A 22,423-nucleotide genomic window follows, 5' to 3' on the forward strand; every position below is an offset into this window, starting at 1 on the left:
GCTGTGGTGTTATGGGATGGATGCTAGTGCATTGCTATGCTGGTTGCCAGGTTGTTGTTATGCAATTTATTAGTGTGTTCTGGGCGGCAGCCAGCCTTTTGCTATGTAGTGGCAAAGGTATTCTACGTTGTTGCCAGGCCATTGCTATGCAGCCATAAAGATGTTCTGAGCAGTTGCCAGGGTATTGTCAAACAGTTGTTAGGATGTTCTGTGTGGTGGCTAGGGTATTGTAAAGTGACTGCAAAGGTGGTTGCCAGGTTGTTGCTATGCAGCTAAAAAGACTTTCTGAGTGGCTGTCAGGAGACTGCTATCGAGTAGTTAATATGTTCTGGGTGGTTGCCAAGGTGTTGCTAAGCGTCTGGAACAAAGTTTATATGCAGCCATGAAGATGTGGTTGCAAGGATGTTCTGGGTGGTTGCCAGGGAATTGCTATGAAGTTACTACAGTAGGATGATCTGAGCGGCTGCCAGGGTGTTGCTATGCATTTGCAAAGGAGTTCTGAGTGGTTGCCAGGCCATTGCTATGCAGCCATAAAGATGTTCTGAGTGGTTGTCAGGGCATTGCTATGCAGTTGCTATGATGTTTTAGATGGTTGCCAAGGCATTGAAAAGTGTTGCTATGTGGTTGCTATCCAGCCATAAAGATGTTCTGAGTGGTTGTCAGGACATTGCTATGCAGCCATAAAGATGTTCTGAGCAGTTGCCAGTGTGTTGTCAAGCAAGTGTTAGGATGTTCTGTGTAGTTGCCAGGGCATTGCAAAGTGACTGCAAATGTGTTCTGGTGGTTACCAGGCTGTTGCTATGCAGCCTGGCATTTCTGAGTGGCTGTCAGGGCACTGCTAAGGAGTTGGTAAGATGTTCTGGGTGGTTGCCAGGGTGTTGCTAAGCAGCTGCTAGAAAGTTTCTATGCAGTCATGAAGATGTTATGAGTGGTTGCTAGGATGTTCTGGGTGGTTGCAAGGGCATTGCTATGAAGTTGCTTCAGCAGGATGATCTGGGCGGTTGCCAGGGAGTTGCTATGCGTTTGCAAAGGAGTTCTGAGTGGTTTCCAGGGCATCGGAAAAAGTTTAATACTGTAACTATTTACTACTGCTCGGATCATTAACTCTAAATATGAGCAATAGCATTAGGGATGTTTGACTTCGCAAAACAGCAGTAATGGAAGTGTGTGACATCTGCTAACACAATATACACATCTTGCAGAGCATTTCGAGATACAGAAAAGCTCATCCAGGTCACCAACAAACACCCACCAGACATATTTATACATGATGGGCTCAGACAGACCAACGATATTCACAAGAGACAACATCCTATGTTTGCATGCATGTTCTAATGCAATGCACAGAGCATGTTTAAGAAGCATCCATGTACTGTAGCACACATGGCATGCCACAGCCATTATAATCCAACATGCGCAGCTGTAAAGAGGTTAACATCAGCACTCGTGTGCAGCCGTGACCCGTGCCAACACGGTGATTACCTCTCCCGAGGAGGAAGACGAGGAAGACCTCAGCTGCCCAATAATGTCTAGTGAGCCATATGACCCAGAGACGTGTCACTGCATATCTGGATCATGCATCTGTTTCACCTACATTCAGTGAAGCACAGACTACATGTGAATCTGAGCTAGTGGCTCCCAAACTCCTGAAATATCCAGTCAGATGAGAGGAGACATCGATGTCCCACTTACCGCGGAGATACTGAAAGAATCCTGTCACCAGATTCAGAGACGTGGTCTTTTTCACAGCTACGTCCTTAAAGTGAGCCATTGTGCACCCTGCATTCCCACCGTTTCTTTGTGTCCTTCATGTGTGATATTGTGTGCGTGTCATTCAGGGAGGAAAACCAGATCAGCTATCCTTTATTTCCTCCGGGAAGCAGGAGCTTTCCGTGTGAAAACACAGTGCGACTGAGTGCTGGAGGATGGAACCTCCCCCTCCTCCTGTTGTCTCCCTCTCTCTCCTCCTCCGTTGTGGATAGGCTGATAATCGAGGGCAGTTTTTATGAGACGGACGACTTCCTGTTGTTAGTGGAGCTGGGGAGTCGTGCTGGTGTGGATGCTCCGTTCAGGTCTGTTCTAGTTCTAGCAGCATCCCACAGCTGCAGCCATACTAACCGGCTATGGCACTGATCCTCCAATCAGCACGAGGGGGGCTGTGATGTCACCGGGCAGCTGGTGTTATCCTGATTTATATGGGTGGGTGGGGGTCAGTACTCGCGCTACACAGCTTGAACTCCACCGGGGCCTCCACTACAAGCACTGCAGACACCCTAATGCAAGAATGGCTTAGCAAATAATCAGATTCATAGCAGTCCAGAATGCTGTACAACCAGGGACTTATTGGGTACATAACATAATTACTGTGGTTGTGTATGAGTTTGCATGTGTAAGATGCAAAGCACATAGAAAGTTACTTCTTTTTTTTTTTTGTCTTTACAATGAGAAATTACAATTACAAATTCATAATGTCACATTTATTCTATATTTCTTATCAAATAAATGCAGCTTCGGTAAGCATAAGATACTTCTTTCAGACACATTAAAAATTCTTACCAATTTTTAACTTTTGAATCTTTGCATATTAAGTTAATAAGTAAAATAAAGTCCCAATGGATAACTATTTTCTCAATTAATATTCTATTTCACTCATGTTGACTTTAAATCCTTTAAGTCTTTTTGATTCTGAACGTGTCTGTGGCAAAAATCATTCACGGCATGAATTTAATCATGCTAAATAATACATGCATTATTTGCAAATGGCTATAAGGCAACTGGGAACCAACTGCACTCAAAGTATTGAATCATTTATGTCACAGCTAGAGCAAATGCATCTGCCACCTGCTACGGTGCAGTCAGTGACATCACTCTATTATTCCTGACCATCAGCCACACAAGCCCAATCCACCTGACAACATATTTATTTGTGTCCGGATATATATTTAATTGTGCAAATACAAGACCATCTTATAACCATAAATGGACATCCCCAATGTTAAGTCTTCCAGGCATGCATTGCTTTGTGTTGTGTCTTGTTTAATAAAACACCCTTTATTCAATTACTTAATTCAATCTTGTGTCTTGGTGCATTGAAATGTAAGTGCATTTACAAAATATAACTGTTCCTTCGCAAATCCACTTAGAGGAAAAAAAATCCATTCTTCGCTCACTCACAGTAGAATCGCTCAGGTATTTATATCTCAGGTATTTATATCTTCAAAAAGCCTTTTGTGTTAAAGATTGAGGAATGTACCTCAAACTGTTTCAGTCACAGAAGATAATGAAAATCATGAAAGAAGTGCTATCAGAGTGCTAGTAGTGCTATAAGAGTCACAAACAGTTTGATTCCATCAGTTAACAGGGTTAACGCTCAGTGTTCTTTAAAACAGATTAAAAAGGCCTGACAGTGTGCGGTGCGGAGGACTAGAATAAGGTAAGAAAAGGCAACTTATTTATTATATCTAACACACACACACACACACATACAGGTGCTGGTCATAAAATTTTAATATCATCAAAAAGTTGATTTATTTCAAGAATTCAACTTAACAGGTGAAACTAACATATTAGTTTAGACTCATTACATGCAAAGTGAGATATTTCAAGCCTTTATTTGTTATAATTTTGATGATTATGGCTTACAGCTTATGAAACCCACAAAATCAAAATCCCAGAAAATTAGAATATTACATGAAATCACACAGTAATTACACGGTGATGCCATGGTCATTGAACCAGGTTTTGGTTCTTTTGGCAGTGTGGGCAGGTGCAAATCCTGCTGGAAAATGAAGGAAGCATGAAGTGCTCTGAAAATGTCCTGGTAGACGGCTGCGTTGACTCTGGATTTAATAAAGCACAGTGGACCAAAGTCCTCTTTTCGGATGAGAGCAAATTTTGCATCTCATTTGGAAACCAAGGTCCCAGAGTCTGGAGGAAGAATGGAGAGGCACACAATCCAAGATGCTTGAAGTCCAGTGTGAAGTTTCCACAGTCTGTGTTGGTTTGGGGAGCCATGTCATCGGCTGGTGTTGGTCCACTGTGCTGTCCACTCAACGCAGCCGTCTACCAGGACATTTTCAGAGCACTTCATGCTTCCTTCAGCAGACAAGCTTTATGGAGATGCTGGCTTCATTTTCCAGCAGGATTTGCACCTGCCCACACTGCCAAAAGAACCAAAACCTGGTTCAATGACCATGGCATCACCGTGTAATTACTGTGTGATTTCATGTAATATTCAAATTTTCTGGGATTTTGATTTCGTGGGTTTCATAAACTGTAAGCCATAATCATCAAAATTATAACAAATAAAGGCTTGAAATATCTCACTTTGCATGTAATGAGTCTATATAATATATTAGTTTCACCTGTTAAGTTGAATACTTTAAATAAATCAACTTTTTGATGATATTCTAATTTTATGACTAGCACCTGTATATATATATAATATTATATATAGCAATTACATAAAAATTAAGAGTAATCCCTTGCTTTACTTTTTCAAGAACAGTATTTTTTCATTAATTTCATTATTTTATTTATTATTCATTATTATCATTATAATTTCATTAATTACTTAGTAATGCATTACACCCAACACTGTATCCGTGTATTTTATGGAGCTGTCCAGTCCTGAAATGTGATCGCAGGATAATGTAAAGCTTTTCAGGAGAACAAATTTAGACTAGTGCAGAACACAAATACAATTTGCAAAAGCCCCACAGTTCTCCATCAGCAATCAATAGATGATCATTAGTGTTTTACAGTCAAATAGTGCTGCAACACGACAAACTGGATCGTTCCCACTATAATCACAAAGTGTGCAGTGTGCACATTATCAATGCAGATGTCTTTGATTATAATGGTCTTCTAATGCAGTGGTTCCCAAACCTGTCCTGAAGGCACCCCAACACTGCACGTTTTCTTTGTCTCCCTAATCAAACACACCTGATTCAACTCATCAGCTCATTATCACATGGGTTAATGAGCTGATGAGTTGAATCAGGTGTGTTTGATTAGGGAGACAAAGAAAATGTGCAGTGTTGGGGTGCCTTCAGGACAGGTTTGGGAACCACTGTTCTAATGTCTAATGTTGTTCACTGATTGCCAGCATTAAAAATTACAGTTAATAATAGTATTCATGAACATACAGTCACTTTCAGTCTACACACAGAAATAAGAGAAACAAGTGTGTGGAGCATTTGAAATTTAAATGAGTGTGTTCAACACAAACTCGGGACAGATGATATCATGGGCAACGGGTCAGTTGTTGCCGTCATCTGCTGAATGGAGAATGTCTTTAACACTCTTCACATCACTGCTGCAGTTTCAACTGACCGCTAGTGAGAAATGCAAATGTTGATTTCATGTATTAGGCAAAAAAAATAAGGATCCATTTATAATCATTTAAATATTTAGAAAAAAATCAAAATACTGCCCTCTAGTGTCCTTTTACAACAATTCTCTCTGGCCGCATTAAATGGCCTACATCTATGTTGCAATACTGTATATATAACAATGTATTTTGATCAATGTGATGATAGCAATGTCTTTAATTAAAGAGAGCATCAGATAAGAGTTATATTTGAGTGTTGCAGCCCAAACACGAGATCACGCTTCTCACTGTTTTTACAGATTTACAATTTAAACAATGTTCTTATACAAACTTTCTCAATAAACAACGAGCCCTTCTTCTTTGGAGAGTTTTCATCTGGCATGCGTCTGAAGGAAATGGCTGCTGTATAAAAATCATTCGTGCCAATGAAAGGAAGACGGCACACACTTTTACCACACGCTCTGAATAGGCATGCGCCAGTCACCACTGAGGGGGAAACCAAAAGAAGTTACTCTGAAAACAGAAACCACAGACCTTCTGTCACATCAACCACACATCGCCTTATTCTCTGTTGATGTGCCATGGTAACGAGCACACACCTCTTCTGATGCAAAATACATTTGAACACACGGCATGCATGAACGTCACTGAACTGAATTCGCCATAAATGCAACTGCTGTGCCAACATCAAACGCCAAATCTACTGCACATTAGAAAATGTGCAGGCTACATCAAATCAGAAACTTAGCATGCACTATATAAATAACTTTTTACATTTTCTAAATATATGTTATATATATATATGTTATATTTATCGTCATGTTGCTAGGGTATTTCAGGATGGTTGCTAGGGCGTTGCTATGCAGTTGCTAAAGTGGTTTTATATGCGGGTGGGTTAAGTAGGTACATTTTCCATCTAAAAACAGACATCAGATAAAATCAGACTTCCTGCACTAAATATGTGACACTTGAAATTTTGGCGGTAAAAACAGAAGTGCCAGTTATTGCGCATATGCAACTTCCTTCCTGGAGTGTTTGAATAATTAGTTCCTCTCTGTAGCTTAAGTCACGCTTCTTGTTTCGTCCTGAAGCATGTGGGCATTGCCATGGTGATCAGCAATAAACATAAATTCTCCACAAAGAAGTAGCACAATATGTTCTAGGTTACATAGGAATTGCATTAGAGGCTTTGGAAAGGTGAATGCACCACACACTTTCATCCCTGAGCATCTTTAACTATTAATGAAGAGTGCTTTTTTATTAACTTTATGAGTTGTTCAGAACATTGTGAGTTTGAGTAGGCTACTGTGAAAATAAAACCTCAAATAGTAATAAACAGATAAAACCTTAATGTCAACCTGACACTATATTTACTTTCTTAAATCACCTTCCTGGTCTTATTTATGCATTATTTATCAGTGTGTGTTATTTTGAAGAAATAAATCCCCTTCTCTTACACAACCACATGCCATACAGACACTTTTTACCATCCAATCCAAATGATTTGATTAATAAAATCAAGTCCCATCCTACATTCTTTCTCAAAGTCTCATATTAGGAAAGCAACATGAGTTTCAAACTGTTTCATGCTTATTTTAAATTAATTAAATTAAATAATCAGTTGTACCTGAACTAAAAAGAAACCTTTTTTTGTAATTACATCTGTAAATCAAGATAGGTAACAGTCAGTCACCTGCTATAGATTATTATTATGTTACCCAGCATGCCTGGTTATTAAGTTTAAAAGAGGAGTTAGAACTTAACAACACTTATGCTTGTATTATAGCTCTTTCCATATACCCCTGCTCTGCTTATTGTCATAAGAGTTGTTGAAGTCATTCTTAAATCAATTATTGAGCAGAAAATTGTACCAGCCTGATGCCGTTATTAGCTACTCTTCCATGAAAGCCCACAGCGAAACATCTGCTTTCACTTAGGCCTAGTCACGGGATTAACGCTCTCAAAGGTCTCGCTGTAGTGGAACAGTGGGTTGCCATCAAACCATGTTGATGGGCACAGAACAAAATACAGCTAATTTGTCATTTTTATAGACTTGCCCCTGTCCACTGCCAACACTGAGTAACAGCCATCAGTCAATAAGTAGGGGCACACAACGCCAGAGAGTCCAAATATCGATCTGTTCCATCTTCCAAGGACAGGACATCTTCCAAAGAGGTGTCAGGTTCTACCTGTTCCCACACACACCACCTATTCCTTTAGAGTCCCTGTCCAGGTCTTAGACAAAAACAGTGAACAATATACGGGCATCCAGCATATTAGTCAGGGTGTTTTGTTATAATCTAGATGTTTAACCTTTCTTGGGTTTGTTCAAACTACAAGCAAAAGTAATAGTGATGGAAGTTTAAAGGTGCAGTAAGTGATATCTGAGAAACGCTGTTGAGAGCACCACAACACACTTGTAGCCAATCAGCAGTAAGGGGCGTGTCCACTCATGATGGGGGAGGAGAGAGAGTGAGCCAATCGGCAGCAGGGGGCATGTCCACTCATGATGGGGGAGGTAAGAGAGCAAGAGGGAGATTTGAAGAAAGGCTGTAGAAAGAGAGATGGCTGAGAGACATTGCAAAAGAGAAGGTTAAGAGGAATATCACTGAAAAAGAAGGGTTATGACTGCAAAAGCTTTAGGACCAGCGTTTATACTAGAAAAGCTTTCCAGCGCTGGAGAGTAAGCGGGAAGGCCTGTAAACGGATGCCATTGAGCTGTTTCTGCTCTGTATGTGAGTAACACTGGTTCATTTCATGAACTTTCACTTCATTTTTTGCAAATAATTATTTTGCTTTGCTTCAGCTATGATAAAGAGACATCCGTTTTAAGGGCGGAGCAATGAAAGTTGGTGTGCTAGTGTGTTTGTTTGGGTTGTTTTCAAATATGTGACCCTGGACCACAAAACCAGTCATATGGGTAAATTTTATATATATCATCTAATAAGCTTTCCATTGATGTATGGTTTGTTAGGATAGGACAATATTTGGCCGATATACAACTATTTGAAAATCTGGAATCTGAGGGAGCAAAATGTTTTTTGACCCATACAATGTTTGTTGGCTATTGCCACAAATATACCCGTGCGACTTGTGACTGGTTTTGTGAAAATGTTCATTTCTGGGTGAACTATCCCTTTAATCATGTGGATTTGGTGATGAATAATATTGAAGCTAAATATATTAGCAAAACAGGTGGATTATGGAAACATTTTCCTATCAGCATGAGCCCCTGCATCCCAACGTTATCACTCGCTCCCAGAACAGCAATCATCGCTTCTATGTTTTTCTTTAGGGTGGTTTTATATTTTGCCTTCCTTTCAAAAATGATTGCAAAACATATAACCTTTCCTGCCACCTAAAAAGCCATACTCATGTTGGCAGGCACCATATTGGGAGAAATGTGTCTCAAATGCATTTTGATATGACATGACATAGCATTCCAGTAAACTAAAACAACCTTCTCATAAAGAATGTAATATATTCAAGCAAGAAAGGTCAAACAAAACTATTCTCTCTATGGCATCAACACAAGGTTTTGATAAGGGCCTTTTGTCAAGGCCAACTTCCTGTAAGAAAAAACAAACAATGATGACCTTCATGAGCTAAACTTATTTTAAACACAAATCTAATCTAACCCCTAAAACTAAATCTTTTATCAATTTTCTTTGTGGGAAAAAACAGCCATGACTAGGGCAATTTAACAATACAGCTCTCTGTAGTTAGATTACATGCCATCTATGTGATTTTAATTAAATTAGCAATTTATGTCAGCACCTAGCAGACACAATCATGTCCAAAAATACACAGAAAGCATCACGACACAAATACATGCTCTGTTTGAAAACCTGACCTTTCCTCAAGTACTGCAGCACAAAACCAGTCCGTTCGAACCCCCAGCTGATAAAGCAAGGCGTCCGTAAACCATCATAATGCATAGTGCACGATTCCCTCGGGACAGTTCAAATGCACAAACAGTTCTGTTTGCAACACTGCCATAAGCTGTTTTTGATGGCAACATTAGTTAAAAGATAAATGGATGGACACGCATAGCCATTATGTAAAGCATCTATATTGATTTCTCAAGTGGGTAAGTTCCTGTGCTATCAAATATGGTGCATTTGTGCAACAAGAGGCATCTGGCAAACTCTCTGTGTGAAGGCACTGAATCAGCATATTTCCTCCTGACTCATAGAGCCAGAGGACGGTCATGGGAGCTGGGAGAACAGAAATACAGCATCACCTACCTTGCAGCCTCTGCATCACATTCATAATGTCCTTGGTGGACCGTCCGAAAGGGCTTAGGGAAGCCATGGTCCCTCTCTACAGTCCTGTGCTCCTCTGACACCGGATCACTCATGCAGTCGGCACATCAGACAGAAGATACTGCACTACTTTCTTAAGGGGCATCCCCATCTGCCCCTCCTACAACTCTCTTTCCTCCTCTTGATCTCTCTCGCTCTCTCTCTCTCTCACTCTGATGCAGAAACTCCAGGAACTTGATACGATCCAATAGAAAAGCAGGTTTCATTTAGGTGCCCAACCAGGTAGTCGACCAATCACAAGTCCTCTTCTATCTAGTCAGTGAACCAAGAAGAAAAATTAACAGCATGAGTGTAAAAGATTTAGATGAGGTAACATATGAACTAACTAGTGTAACTTAAGTTAAAAAAAAAAAAAAAAAAAAAAACATCATTCATTTAATTATGACTAAATCAGTTAAATAAATAAGGTTACACAAACAAAAGTTATTTTTAATATCAGGTAGAAAACTGCAAATTTCCACTTTTTACAGTGCAATTGTTCTGTATGCACACTGTAGTCATGCTGTACATGCATATGTTTGCACACAGATCATGATCTTTTATATCACATAAATTGCTGTTATTTATTTATTTATCAGTTTGATAATAGTAATAATAATAATCTATGGACTTATTGACTGTTTTCTATTATATGGAAAAGAGCTTTAGTTATTGAGCTCATCCATAATTTAAAGTCTTTGCCCACCAGGGATAATTTTCATCTTACACGTTTATTGCACATGAAACGCATCATGGACTTTGCATGAATATCAGCCAAAGTTATGCAAGTAACTAAGTGAAGACAACAGAAACTCAGGAACACAAGATAAATATCAGCACAAACAGCTTGTCGGAAGTCTAAAAACCTAATCGGAGATTAAACAGGAAATATTATTGGGCAAATCGCCAAGAAAACCAGCTCTAATTCATCAGAATACATTTGTTTTACTTGTTTAGTAGGCTAGTATGTAGTGTGTGTATTACCGTGAGCAGAAGACGCTTCCTTTCCCTCAGGGCTCTTGAGTCTCATGTGATGATGGTGTTGAAGATCTGTTAGACGGGTTGCTTTGGAAACCTTTAAACAATGTTGCAAGACCGTGTTACTTCATGTGACCTTTACCGCCACCTATCGATATTAAAGGGAACAATAAGGCGGCGTTTACACAGAGCGCGTTCTTGCGTTCAAAAGCGTTTGACAGAGTGAAACAACGCAGAGGATAGATAGATAGATAGATAGATAGATAGATAGATAGATAGATAGATAGATAGATAGATAGATAGATAGATAGATAGATAGATAGATAGATAGATAGATAGATGGAAGATGGATGGATGGATGGATGGATGGACGATAGATAGATAGATAGATAGACGGACGGACGGACGGACGGACGGACGGACAGATAGATAGATAGATAGATAGATAGATAGATAGATAGATAGATAGATAGATAGATAGATAGATGGATGGATGGAAAGATGGATGGAAGGATGGATGGAAAGATGGATGGAAAGATGGATGGATGGATGGATGGATGGACGGACGGACGGACGGACGGACGGACGATAGATAGATAGATAGATAGATAGATAGATAGATAGATAGATAGATAGATAGACAGACGGACGGACGGACGGACGGGCGGACATACAGATAGATAGATGGATGGACGGACGGACGGACGGACGGACGGACGGACGGACGGACGGACGGACGGACGGACGGACGGACGGACGGACGGACGGACGGACGGACGGACGGACGGACAGACAGACAGACAGACAGATAGATAGATAGATAGATAGATAGATAGATAGATAGATAGATAGATAGATAGATAGATAGATAGATAGATAGATAGATAGATAGATAGATAGATAGATAGACGGACGGACGGGCGGACATACAGATAGATGGACGGACGGACGGACGGACGGACGGATGGATAGATAGATAGATAGATAGATAGATAGATAGATAGATAGATAGATAGATAGATAGATAGATAGATAGATAGATAGATAGATAGATGGATGGAAAGATGGATGGAAGGATGGATGGATGGATGGAAAGATGGATGGATGGACGGACGGACGGACGGACGGACGGACGGACGGACGGACGGACGATAGATAGATAGATAGATAGATAGATAGATAGATAGATAGATAGACGGACGGACGGACGGACGGACGGGCGGACATACAGATAGATAGACGGACGGACGGACGGACGGACGGACGGACGGACGGACGGACGGACGGACGGACGGACGGACGGACGGACGGACGGACGGACGGACGGACGGACGGACGGACGGACGGACGGACGGACGGACGGACAGATAGATAGATAGATAGATAGATAGATAGATAGATAGATAGATAGATAGATAGATAGATAGATAGATAGATAGATAGATAGATAGATAGATGGACGGACGGACGGACGGACGGACGGACGGACGGACGGACGGACGGGCGGACATACAGATAGACGGACGGACGGACAGACAGACAGACAGACAGACAGACAGACAGACAGACAGACAGACAGACAGACAGACAGACAGACAGACAGACAGACAGACAGACAGACAGACAGACAGACAGACAGACAGATAGATAGATAGATAGATAGATAGATAGATAGATAGATAGATAGATAGATAGATAGATAGATAGATGGATGGATGGATGGATGGATGGAAAGATGGATGGATGGACGATAGATGGATGGATGGAAAGATGGATGGATGGACGATAGATAGATAGATAGATAGATAGATAGATAGATAGATAGATAGATAGATAGATAGATAGATAGATAGATAGATAGATAGATAGATAGACGGACGGACGGACGGACGGACGGACAGACGGACATACAGATAGATAGATAGATAGATAGATAGATAGATAGATAGATAGATAGATAGATAGATAGATAGATAGATAGATAGATAGATAGATAGATAGATGGATGGATGGAAAGATGGATGGATAGATAGATAGATAGATAGATAGATAGATAGATAGATAGATAGATAGATAGATAGATAGATAGATAGATAGATAGACGGACGGACAGACGGCAGGCAGACAGACAGACAGACACAGACAGACAGATAGATAGATAGAGATTACCACCTACACTGTTAGACTTTTCTGTAATTTCTACAGTTATTTACTTTAAATCCCCCAGTATTATACTGCTATTTCTCTTTACAGTAAATAACTGTGATTCCCATTGCATCATGGGAATTTTCTGTGACGTCTAACACCACATACAGAGACTTACTGTATTTTTTAAATTTGCTGTATACTACTGTATTTGACGTAACTGCCTCTCTGGCTGGCACCATTCCACCATGCTTTTTATTTCCTAATTTTTGCCTTACACAGCGTGTCTACAACGCTATAATAGCCAGAGGCTGTCTATATTGGACACATTGAAGCGACCGGACCTTTAAATGCAAACCTGTTTATCCCTTGTAAGAACTAGCGCGAGCACTTGGACTCGTATCGGACTGCGTCTGAAATATAACGGCCGCGGCGCATCACTACACTGTCTGGGATTCTGTCTTTCTGTGATTCTGGGACACTGTCTGTCTTTTGTTGGATCGCGACGTTCGTGTCTGGCCCGGGGAAGAGACGGAATTCACTTCACCGAGAGAGAGATCAGCAAGCAAGGTAAAAAAAAAAAAAAAAAAACCTTCTGTGTATGTTGACCATAGACTGGCTGTTGACAGGATTGTGCCCAGTTTAACGTATGTTCGTTAACGTTAGCCTAACGTTACTCGTCGTCAACATGGCGGTAACGAACTTTACCATGGTAAACTGAGCTAACGTTTCATTTTACACACTTTGTTAGATTATTGAATTGTCGAGTTAAAATATGCCAACGAGCAACGCGTTTACATTAACAATAAATGTGAATAAACTAATGTGAAATTCTGTTTATAGCCTAATGTTGGCCTACTGATGAGAACCTTTATAGTTTTAGCATTAGTTTGCAAACTATACCATATTATAGTTGTTGTTTTTTTTTTATGGAATTTAATATTTACTTCCATTTTTGTGTTTAAATGCAACTGCAACAAAGCGCCAATTCGCGCCAGTGACTTATTAGCAAGATTCCAGAGGTAGGCCAGCCCATTTGTGATATATTTTGAGATAAGTTTGCTGAAATGATTAGCATACGCTATGTGAAAATTGCTTTTGAGCCACTGGTGCAGACTAGGTAGCTTACAATATCTTATAAAATCTCTATAAAATTGGCTAACTTTATATCAAATAAGTGACCTTTGCATTATGTCTAACTTTATTACACAGCAAATAAACCAATCAGAAGATGGACCATTGTCTTTGTTCAGTCTCACCAGATTAAATGTATCCAGGTAAGCACTGCAGTAAAACTCTCACTAATTCATTCAGACCAAATCTAGCATTCTAAACAACTTAAGTTTATATTTTTGCATTATTTTTATATTTTATTAGCCAGAAGACTCTACCATTGCAGTTCCACCTGACTAGGAAGGTCCTAATATCAGCGCACAGCAAGGTTATTATAGTTTTGCTTAGTTTTTATTTTAATATCGTTTTCAATTTTGCTTTAAATTTAAGTTTAGTTTTAGTTAGTTTCATTAATGGTTTTGTTAGTTTAAGTTTAGTTTTTATTTTGCAAACACATTTCTATTTAGTTTTTATTTTATTTAGTTTCAGTTTTAGTTTTAGTAATTATAGTTTAGCAGAGCAAACAGAAAACTTCGAAAGCGAGATGCAGAGTGACGCTTTTTTCAGAGTGACACTGGTACATACAACAAAAAAACAGCTAAATTAATCTGACAACCTGCTGTGAAGCCAGTGTGATTAAATAATGAAGTATCTATGCAGTGTGTGAGTGTGTACATGTTTTTCTAACGTGGTGGGGACTTACACCTGAATGCACAAACACTCATGGGGACTTGTGTCACTGTGGGCCTAAATTAAATCACACAGAATGAGTTTTTTTGAAAATGTGTGTGATGGGTCGGGTTAGTGTGTGTGTGTGATGGGTCAGTTTAGGGGTCGGGTTAGTGTGTGTGTGTGTGTGTGTGTGTGTGTGTGTGTGTGATGGGTCGGTTTAGGGGTCGGGTTAGTGTGTGTGTGTGTGTGTGTGATGGGTCGGGTTAGTGTGTGTGTGTGTGTGCGCGTGTGTGTGATGGGTCGGTTTAGTGTGTGTGTGCGTGTGTGTGTTTGATGGGTCGGTTTAGAGGTCGGGTTAGTGTGTGTGTGTGTGTGTGTGTGTGTGATGGGTCGGGTTAGTGTGTGTGTGTGTGTGTGTGATGGGTCGGTTTAGGGGTCGGGTTAGTGTGTGTGTGTGTGTGTGTGTGTGTGTGTGTGTGTGTGTGTGTGTGTGTGATGGATCGGGTTATGGTGCGTTCAAGTCATCTCGTATAGATCGTATTTACGAGTTGAACGCACTTGAACGCCACCACAATGTCGTAAATACCAGTGGGGAGCTCGGGATTTTCTCTAAGCTCCGATCTTTCCGAGTTGGGGGCGTGTCAGTGATTAACATGGCGGAATACACAATACGTAAAGGTATTTAGCTGTGATATTGTCAGGCTTTTCTATTAACAGCTCAGTTAGCTAATCGCCAACACAGAATATGATAGTATTATAATACAACAATGCAACATGTAACGATGTGTTGGCAGTGGCTTCATAAATGAATTAAAAACATAAAAATACAAAGTACACCTGATGCACATTTCTTTGTTCTTCATTTTCTAGAACTAGAGTTTAAGAACCTTACTGTATTTTTGTGTAATTAATTAAGAGAAAGTACTTCGCCATTTTGCTCCGACGAAAGTGACTTGAACGCACATGCCGTTATAAACACTACTTCCCACCTCGTACGTACGAACTTCCCAGGAGGACTTGAACGCACCATTAGTGTGTGCGCGTGTGTGTATGTGTGATGGGTCGGGTTAGTGTGTGTGTGATGGGTCGGTTTAGGGGTCGGGTTAGTGTGTGTGTGTGTGTGATGGGTCGGGTTAGTGTGTGTGTGTGTGTGTGTGTGTGCGCGTGTGTGTGATGGGTCGGTTTAGTGTGTGTGTGTGTGTGTGTGTGTGTGTGTGTGTGTGTGTGTGTGATGGGTCGGGTTAGTGTGTGTGTGTGTGTGTGATGGGTCGGTTTAGGGGTCGGGTTAGTGTGTGTGTGTGTGTGTGTGTGTGATAGGTCGGTTTAGGGGTCGGGTTAGTGTGTGTGTGTGTGTGTGTGTGTGTGTGTGTGTGTGATGGGTCGGGTTAGTGTGTGTGTGTGTGTGATGGGTCAGTTTAGGGGTCGGGTTAGTGTGTGTGTGTGTGTGTGTGTGTGTGTGTGTGTGTGTGTGTGTGTGTGTGTGTGATGGGTCAGGTTAGTGTGTGTGTGTGCGCGTGTGTGTGTGTGTGTGTGTGTGATGGGTCGGTTTAGAGGTCGGGTTAGTGTGTGTGTGTGTGTGTGTGTGTGTGTGTGTGTGTGTGTGTGTGTGATGGGTCGGGTTAGTGTGTGTGTGTGTGTGTGTGTGTGTGTGTGTGTGTGTGTGTGTGTGTGTGTGTGTGTGTGTGTGTGTGTGTGTGTGTGTGTGTGATGGGTCGGTTTAGAGGTCGGGTTAGTGTGTGTGTGTGTGTGTGTGTGTGTGTGTGTGATGGGTCGGGTTAGTGTGTGTGTGTGTGTGTGTGTGTACTTGTTTTCATGACAACTGAGGACATTTTTATGATAACACACCTGCAAATGAGGACACTCGGGAAAATAGGTGATTTATGAGGACATTTTGGGGGTCCTCATTTTTCAAATGGCTTTAAAAATATACTAAGCAGTGTTTTTTATTAAATGTAAAAATGCAGAATGTTTCCTGTGATGGGTAGGTTTAGGGATAGGGGCAGTGTAAGGGGATAGAATATACAGTTTGAACAGTATAAAAACCATTACGCCTATGGAATGTCCTCACAAATCACATAAACATGGCTGTGTGTGTGTGTGTGTGTGTGTGTGTGTGTGTGTGTGTGTGTGTGTGTGTGTGTGTGTGTGTGTGTGTGTGTGTGTGTGTGTGTGTGTGTGTGTGTGTGTGTGTGTGATGGGTATGTTTAGGGGTCGGTTTAGTGTAAGGAGACAGAATATACAGTTTGTACAATATAACAACCATTACATCTAGATGGAGAATCCCAACAAAGATAGTGAGAGAGAGAGAGAGAGAGAGAGAGAGTGTGAGTGGACATGTCTCCACATGGATAACAATATTATTAGCAGAAAATCTTTTGTAAAAACAAAGATAACAGCACCTTCAGCCTGTCAACCTTCATGAAAGCATGACATCACAACATTAAAGGTATTTTTGTGCTTGACGGACTTGTTTTGCTGTTGCACCCGCGTCTCGCACGCAAATGAAAGGACATTCTAAAAACGCTTTGCTCAAGTTAAAAGAAGTTCAACTTGCGTCTCATTACCTTGAGTTATTATTTCCCATTCCACTGCCACGGACGCATCCTTTAAGAACAGCCACTTAAGACTAGTGATGTGTTCGCTGGTCCTTCATTGAAGGCGTCACAGGACAGCGGTTAATCGCCTCAGCAACTTCACGCGTGTGAAGCGCAATTTACAGGCATTTCCCTAAACAGCCACAGGTCAGACTTTCCACCAAAGTAAAGAGCTTATTAAATACGAAAACGATTATTTATTTTTGCTAATTATTATTTTATTTCAGTTAGTTTTTCAGTAACTGTTGTTAGTTTCGTTTAGTTTTAGTTTTTCATTTATTATAAATTTCTAATTTTATTTCAGTTTACGAAAATGTTTTTTGACCAATAGTTTTAGTCTTAGTTTCAGTTTTCGTTTACGAAAATAACCTTGGCGCACAGGTGGGTTAACTACTGTAGCAAGGAGAACGATCATCACACAGTGATTTCTTGCATGTATCTTACTGTGTATTTGTCTCAAACAGGTACTCCTTCACTGCAGACAAGCTGAAATGGGCTAAAATCATCGATTTCAGTCGGTCTTTCTATGGATCTCAGCATTTTTGGACATAATTTAGGATTTGTAAGTATTAAATTTAATCTGGCATAATTTAATTTAGTTCTTTTGTATGCTATTTATTGACAAAAGCTGTTTACAAATATATATTCTTAAGTTTTTGTGAAAATAATAATACAAATTAACAAAAAAGGAGGTTAAAAATAATGTGACACTAATATTCTCTCTCTCTCTCTCTCTCTCTCTCTCTCTCTCTCTCTCTCTCTCTCTCTCTCTCTCTCTCTCTCTCTCTCTCTCTCATATAGTTTTGGATCCGGGATCTCCTCTGAAGGACTGAGTACATTTGTGTTTGTGGGCACGCATGCAGACCAGGGAACACTCTGATGTTGTCAATCAAGTTCTGAACAGGAACCAATCTTTGGAGAAGTTCATTTATTCACAAAGGTGGACAAAAACATTGTGTTGGCTTTTTAAAGATTATTTTGATGATGACTTTTACTCCTATGCTGTAGAAAAGATGGAGTAGACAGTCAGACATTGATAATAATAAGAAATGTTTCTTGAGCATCAAAGAGACTTCTTTCAAAAACATTACGACACTTAAATACTTCTTTTGGCCACCAGTGTACATGAATCCAACACATTTTTGGAAATAAGTGAAATTATTTTTAAGGTGGGGTTATGTGTCATGTATTGTGAAAAGAACTGTGTTTTGTCCTGTTTTGGACATTTCCTTTTTGAATGCTTAAAAATGTATTTATATTCTGCAGTTTTATGAATGTAATGGTTGATATTTCATTATAATACTTGTATAAGCTAAACAACCAATGACTCTACATTCATTTAGTCAAATGCTAATGTTTTGTTTATGGTTTTATGTATGTTCTCAAAAATGTTTGCAGTGAAGGACAGCACATAATGTGTTAATTTAACACGTTTACACATCTTTGTGCTAACCTCTCTGACATATTTACTTTGTTAAAATCATTAACACAATGAATGAGTTAAAATTAACACAAAACATTTTGTCTCTAAACTCACCCATTAATGTGTAAAAATTTCACACATCATTTCCAGCATTGGCATGTTTATTTTGTGATATATATGAAATGTTTTAAATAAAAAAATGGTATTTTGTGATAACTTTGTCTAATTGGTTTGTATGAAAGTAGTACTTATGTAGGATAAAAATAAAATTTATCATATATCAAAATGATCAAATCTAATTTATATTTAGTACAAATAAAAATAATTACAGTAGTGTACTGATTAGCTTAGTTTTTACAGTAATGCACTGTACTGATTAGCTTCGTTTTTACAGTAATGCACTGTATTACACAAAACTGAAATACGGTTTGGTACTGTAACTCTTAATTACAGTAACTTACTGGCAACAGTGTTGCCAGTAAGTTACTGTAAAAAACCCTTGAAAAGTCTAACAGTGTAGCCTCTCCATCAAGAACAACTTAGTTCAATAATGACATCTGCTGGCCATTCCTGTTTTTGCAATAAACTCAGAGCAAGGCTGTCCTGCTATTGTTTTCTAAAAGTTTCCCTACACTGCAATATTTGTAAAAGCCAGGACACCAGGAGGTAACAGAGGCTGGGAATTCGGTTGAATTCAGTTTAATGCATATCATCTTCCTTTTTCTTCTGAGAGGACATGCATTTCTAGACACTTAGCAAAAATTATATAGTTCCTACTTTTAGGTGGGTATTTTTAAGAGTATTATTATTTGGTTCTATGATCATGAAACATACAGTGATAGGCCAAAAGGCACAGATACTAAGGCAGTAAGGAAATACTCTCTGGCAACTGAGACCTTATCACCTGCATGGGCGTTTTCATTTTCCTATGGGAACTGTCAAATCAAAACTATCTCGATAGATGCATTGTTCAGTTTTAGTTTTTTTTTCTTTTCACTTAAGTATTTTCCTTTTATCCTCACTCAATCTCAAAACAACTTTACTGCAAAAGTAGGAAATTTAAAGTGCTGAAATGTCTACAAAAAGGTGTAAGTTGGTCAATTATAATATAATGGGGTGAATAAGCCATTGTATTGTATCCACTGAAACGAAGGAAATGATGCAAGAGGAAACAGCTCTGTTCCCCTGGATTTCTGTCCTGAACAGATAAGCCGAGCACTTGCTAATTTTACAAGTAAAGAGGCAGGAAGAATGACGACAATGTTTCCCTTTATGCAAACTTCCCTTTTATTCCCTGAGAAATACAGTGAACAGTCCTTGTGGGCTTGGATTGAGTTTGGCTGCATGTTGACAAGCTTCTGCTAACTATTATGGCTTCAAATGAAACTAATGCGTTTTGGGAAATACTTAAACCTATAGATTTAGGTAAGAATTGCTGTGCATTTGTTTTACTATCATTGTAGCCTTGCTTAAGCTGGCTTATATTTGTATATCAATTTAAACTGTCAATATGAAATATTTTCAATATGAAAATAGTCTATTGCAAACCCTTCAACTGTTATATATATAACATACTCAAAATTCAATAACCTTTCCGTCCAGAGGAGCTCATCCTGGCGTTCTGCTTGTCAATACTGATGGGTCTGCTCATCGGGATCTTGATTTTCCTCCTCCTTACATGGATGTCAAGACGGAGAGCTTCGGTCAGGATCACCAGACGTCAAGACCAGCCATCAGAATCGAAAGGCTCACGTAATCAACGCTGTCACCTCAGACAATACAAGAGTCACGGTTTTGACAAGAACAGTGAATATGCGGGAAGAACGACTTTAAACCTCCACAGACAGACCTCCGTAGACCCCAATGAGCTGTTGGGCAGAAGCCCCAGCTTTCTGAACGCCACTTTTCGGCCACCACTAAAAAAGACTAACAAGACTAGTGATGAAACAGAGGATGATAACCAAGCTGCATTAATTCCTAACATCACAGATCCATTTAGTACAGAACCAGCAGAGTCTTTCTGGCTTGGGAAGGGCAGTCTAAGAGGATTTCTACCCAGACAGACTCCACCACCTGCATATGACAGCGTCATTCACATCTTTCAAGAGACCTGTCCCTGACTGCGTGTGACAAGAGACTAAGGACTGCACATAAATCCCAAACATGAACTCAAGCCTTGCTCTGATTTGAGAAGGGAACTGATTTATCCTACAGACACTCATTTGACTCGTTATCTTCATAAGTACAGAAACACTTTACGATAAGGTCCTGTTAGTTAGCGCATTCTCAGAAGCAATGTAGGGCGGGACTTCATTTTGTCATGGGTAATTGATTGGATAGATGTGGTTTGCTATTGGTCGATCTCATGTGAGTGACAGGTTGTCCCGCCTTTAGGCCAGAGAAAAGATTTCGCTAAAAGAGGGAAGGGAAGTTATTTTGATAAGAAATTACGAGGGAACATGAATTTAAAAATAATTATGTATATTGTGTATAATAAATACTGAAATTTTCCATTAAAAAAAACTGTCCATTTTGATTTCATGGTGACTTTAATGTTTGAGAAAGTAATCTTACTGTAAAGTGTACCGAGTGTCACCCAGTATAGAACATTTTTGGTCAATGTGAAACATAGCTGTCTAAAACTATGTGTACTTTGACATAGACCATGGTACTGAATGATTCCCGTATTCATATAGCCTACCATATAAGTACATGGCGAGATACATCGACATACAAAAGTGAAGGAACATTGTATGCTTATTTTTGTCTACTAAAGTAAACCATACACTAGGAACAGCAGAAACAGCAGAGCGCCTCCTGGGAATCTCTTCAATATGGTATTGTTCTGTCTTTCCTGAGACAAAAGTGAAGTGTCTCTCCTGAGTCCTGAGCCTTGTTGCAGACTGCCTGAGTAAAGGAAACATGTGAAATTAGTCAAATTACTTTTCACTAATAGGAAACCGAATCAGTACATGCACAACAGATGGGTTTCAGAAGAAAAGGTTTCAAGAGGTTTTTTGGTAGGCTATAACAAATAAACTTTCAGGACACACTAATTATGAGCTCTGAGGTATAGTCTGTGCTACCATTGGCTTACAAAGTCTGTAAAAGACGTGACGTCTGAACATCTTTCAGGTTGTAGTGGACCTTTTATCCATGGATGGGCCTATTGCAAAAAAATATATATATATAATATAATACAAGTAGGCTAATAACAAAAACACTTTAAGGTCAAACTTACCATGAGCTCTGAGGTAAATAGTCTGTGCTATACCATTGGTGAAGGAGTGAAGGAGAATTTCCTTGGTTGGACTACTAAACCGATACGCCTCTTTCACTGAACGAATCTGTGTTTTGAAGTTTTGAGCCTGTACATTTCATGAACCAACTGAACATTATCTCATTTAGGCAGGTGTTGTGTTTTAACACAACATCTTGATGAAAGTCATGTCCAGAATTGGAGAATATTGATGGAGAAAGATAAATCTCTTTAATGTAATTTGTGGGTAAATCGCGTGCTTTGGTCGTGAAAAAGGTTGGCGTTTTAACGAGTCGTTTGATTCAATGACTCCTTTAAACACCTGTCTGTTGCCACCTTTTGGCATAAAATTAACAAAAAAACTGAACAAACTGTGGTGAACAGTATCAATAGCAACTTTATTAAATAGGTTTTATAGAAAACGCGTGAGAAAAGAGTAAATTGAGCAAAATAACTTGAAAAGAGATCGAATTATCACTTTTGGGCGCTGAAAGGAAAGACAGCGTTTTGAATCGTTTTTCTAGTAGCGTGCTTTAATCGAACAGTCTTTGAAATCCGAGCTTTATTTTCTCAGTGAAGCTTAATATTATTAGCAAATTCCTG

The 22,423-nt window shown here is 39.6% G+C and overlaps 2 protein-coding genes across 13 annotated transcripts in view; one reads left to right on the top strand and one right to left on the bottom strand.

The window, feature by feature from the left end:
- syne1b (spectrin repeat containing, nuclear envelope 1b) overlaps positions 1 to 9,790 on the bottom strand; it is a 137,673-nt gene extending 127,883 nt beyond the window's left edge. For 10 of the 12 annotated variants that reach the window (XM_084394071.1, XM_084394069.1, XM_084394070.1 and 7 more), the window contains exon 1: positions 1,693 to 2,131. In XM_084394071.1, coding sequence (XP_084250197.1) covers positions 1,693 to 1,771 — 79 coding nt within the window. In that variant the 5' untranslated portion in view covers positions 1,772 to 2,131. Of the gene's footprint in view, positions 1 to 1,692; positions 2,132 to 9,579 lie in introns of those variants that run through there. The other 2 variants (XM_084394063.1, XM_084394064.1) reach the window with 1 other exon arrangement.
- Positions 9,791 to 19,861: 10,071 nt separating this feature from the next.
- Positions 19,862 to 20,828, top strand: myct1b (myc target 1b). The gene is made up of 2 exons (XM_084394116.1): positions 19,862 to 19,986; positions 20,164 to 20,828. The coding sequence occupies exons 1-2, from the start codon at positions 19,932 to 19,934 to the stop codon at positions 20,679 to 20,681; spliced, it is 573 nt and encodes a 190-aa protein (XP_084250242.1). The 5' UTR covers positions 19,862 to 19,931; the 3' UTR covers positions 20,682 to 20,828.
- Positions 20,829 to 22,423: the final 1,595 nt, after the last annotated feature.

This window comes from Rutilus rutilus (genome assembly GCF_951802725.1).
Source record: "Rutilus rutilus genome assembly, chromosome: 21".
NCBI lineage: Eukaryota > Metazoa > Chordata > Actinopteri > Cypriniformes > Leuciscidae > Rutilus > Rutilus rutilus.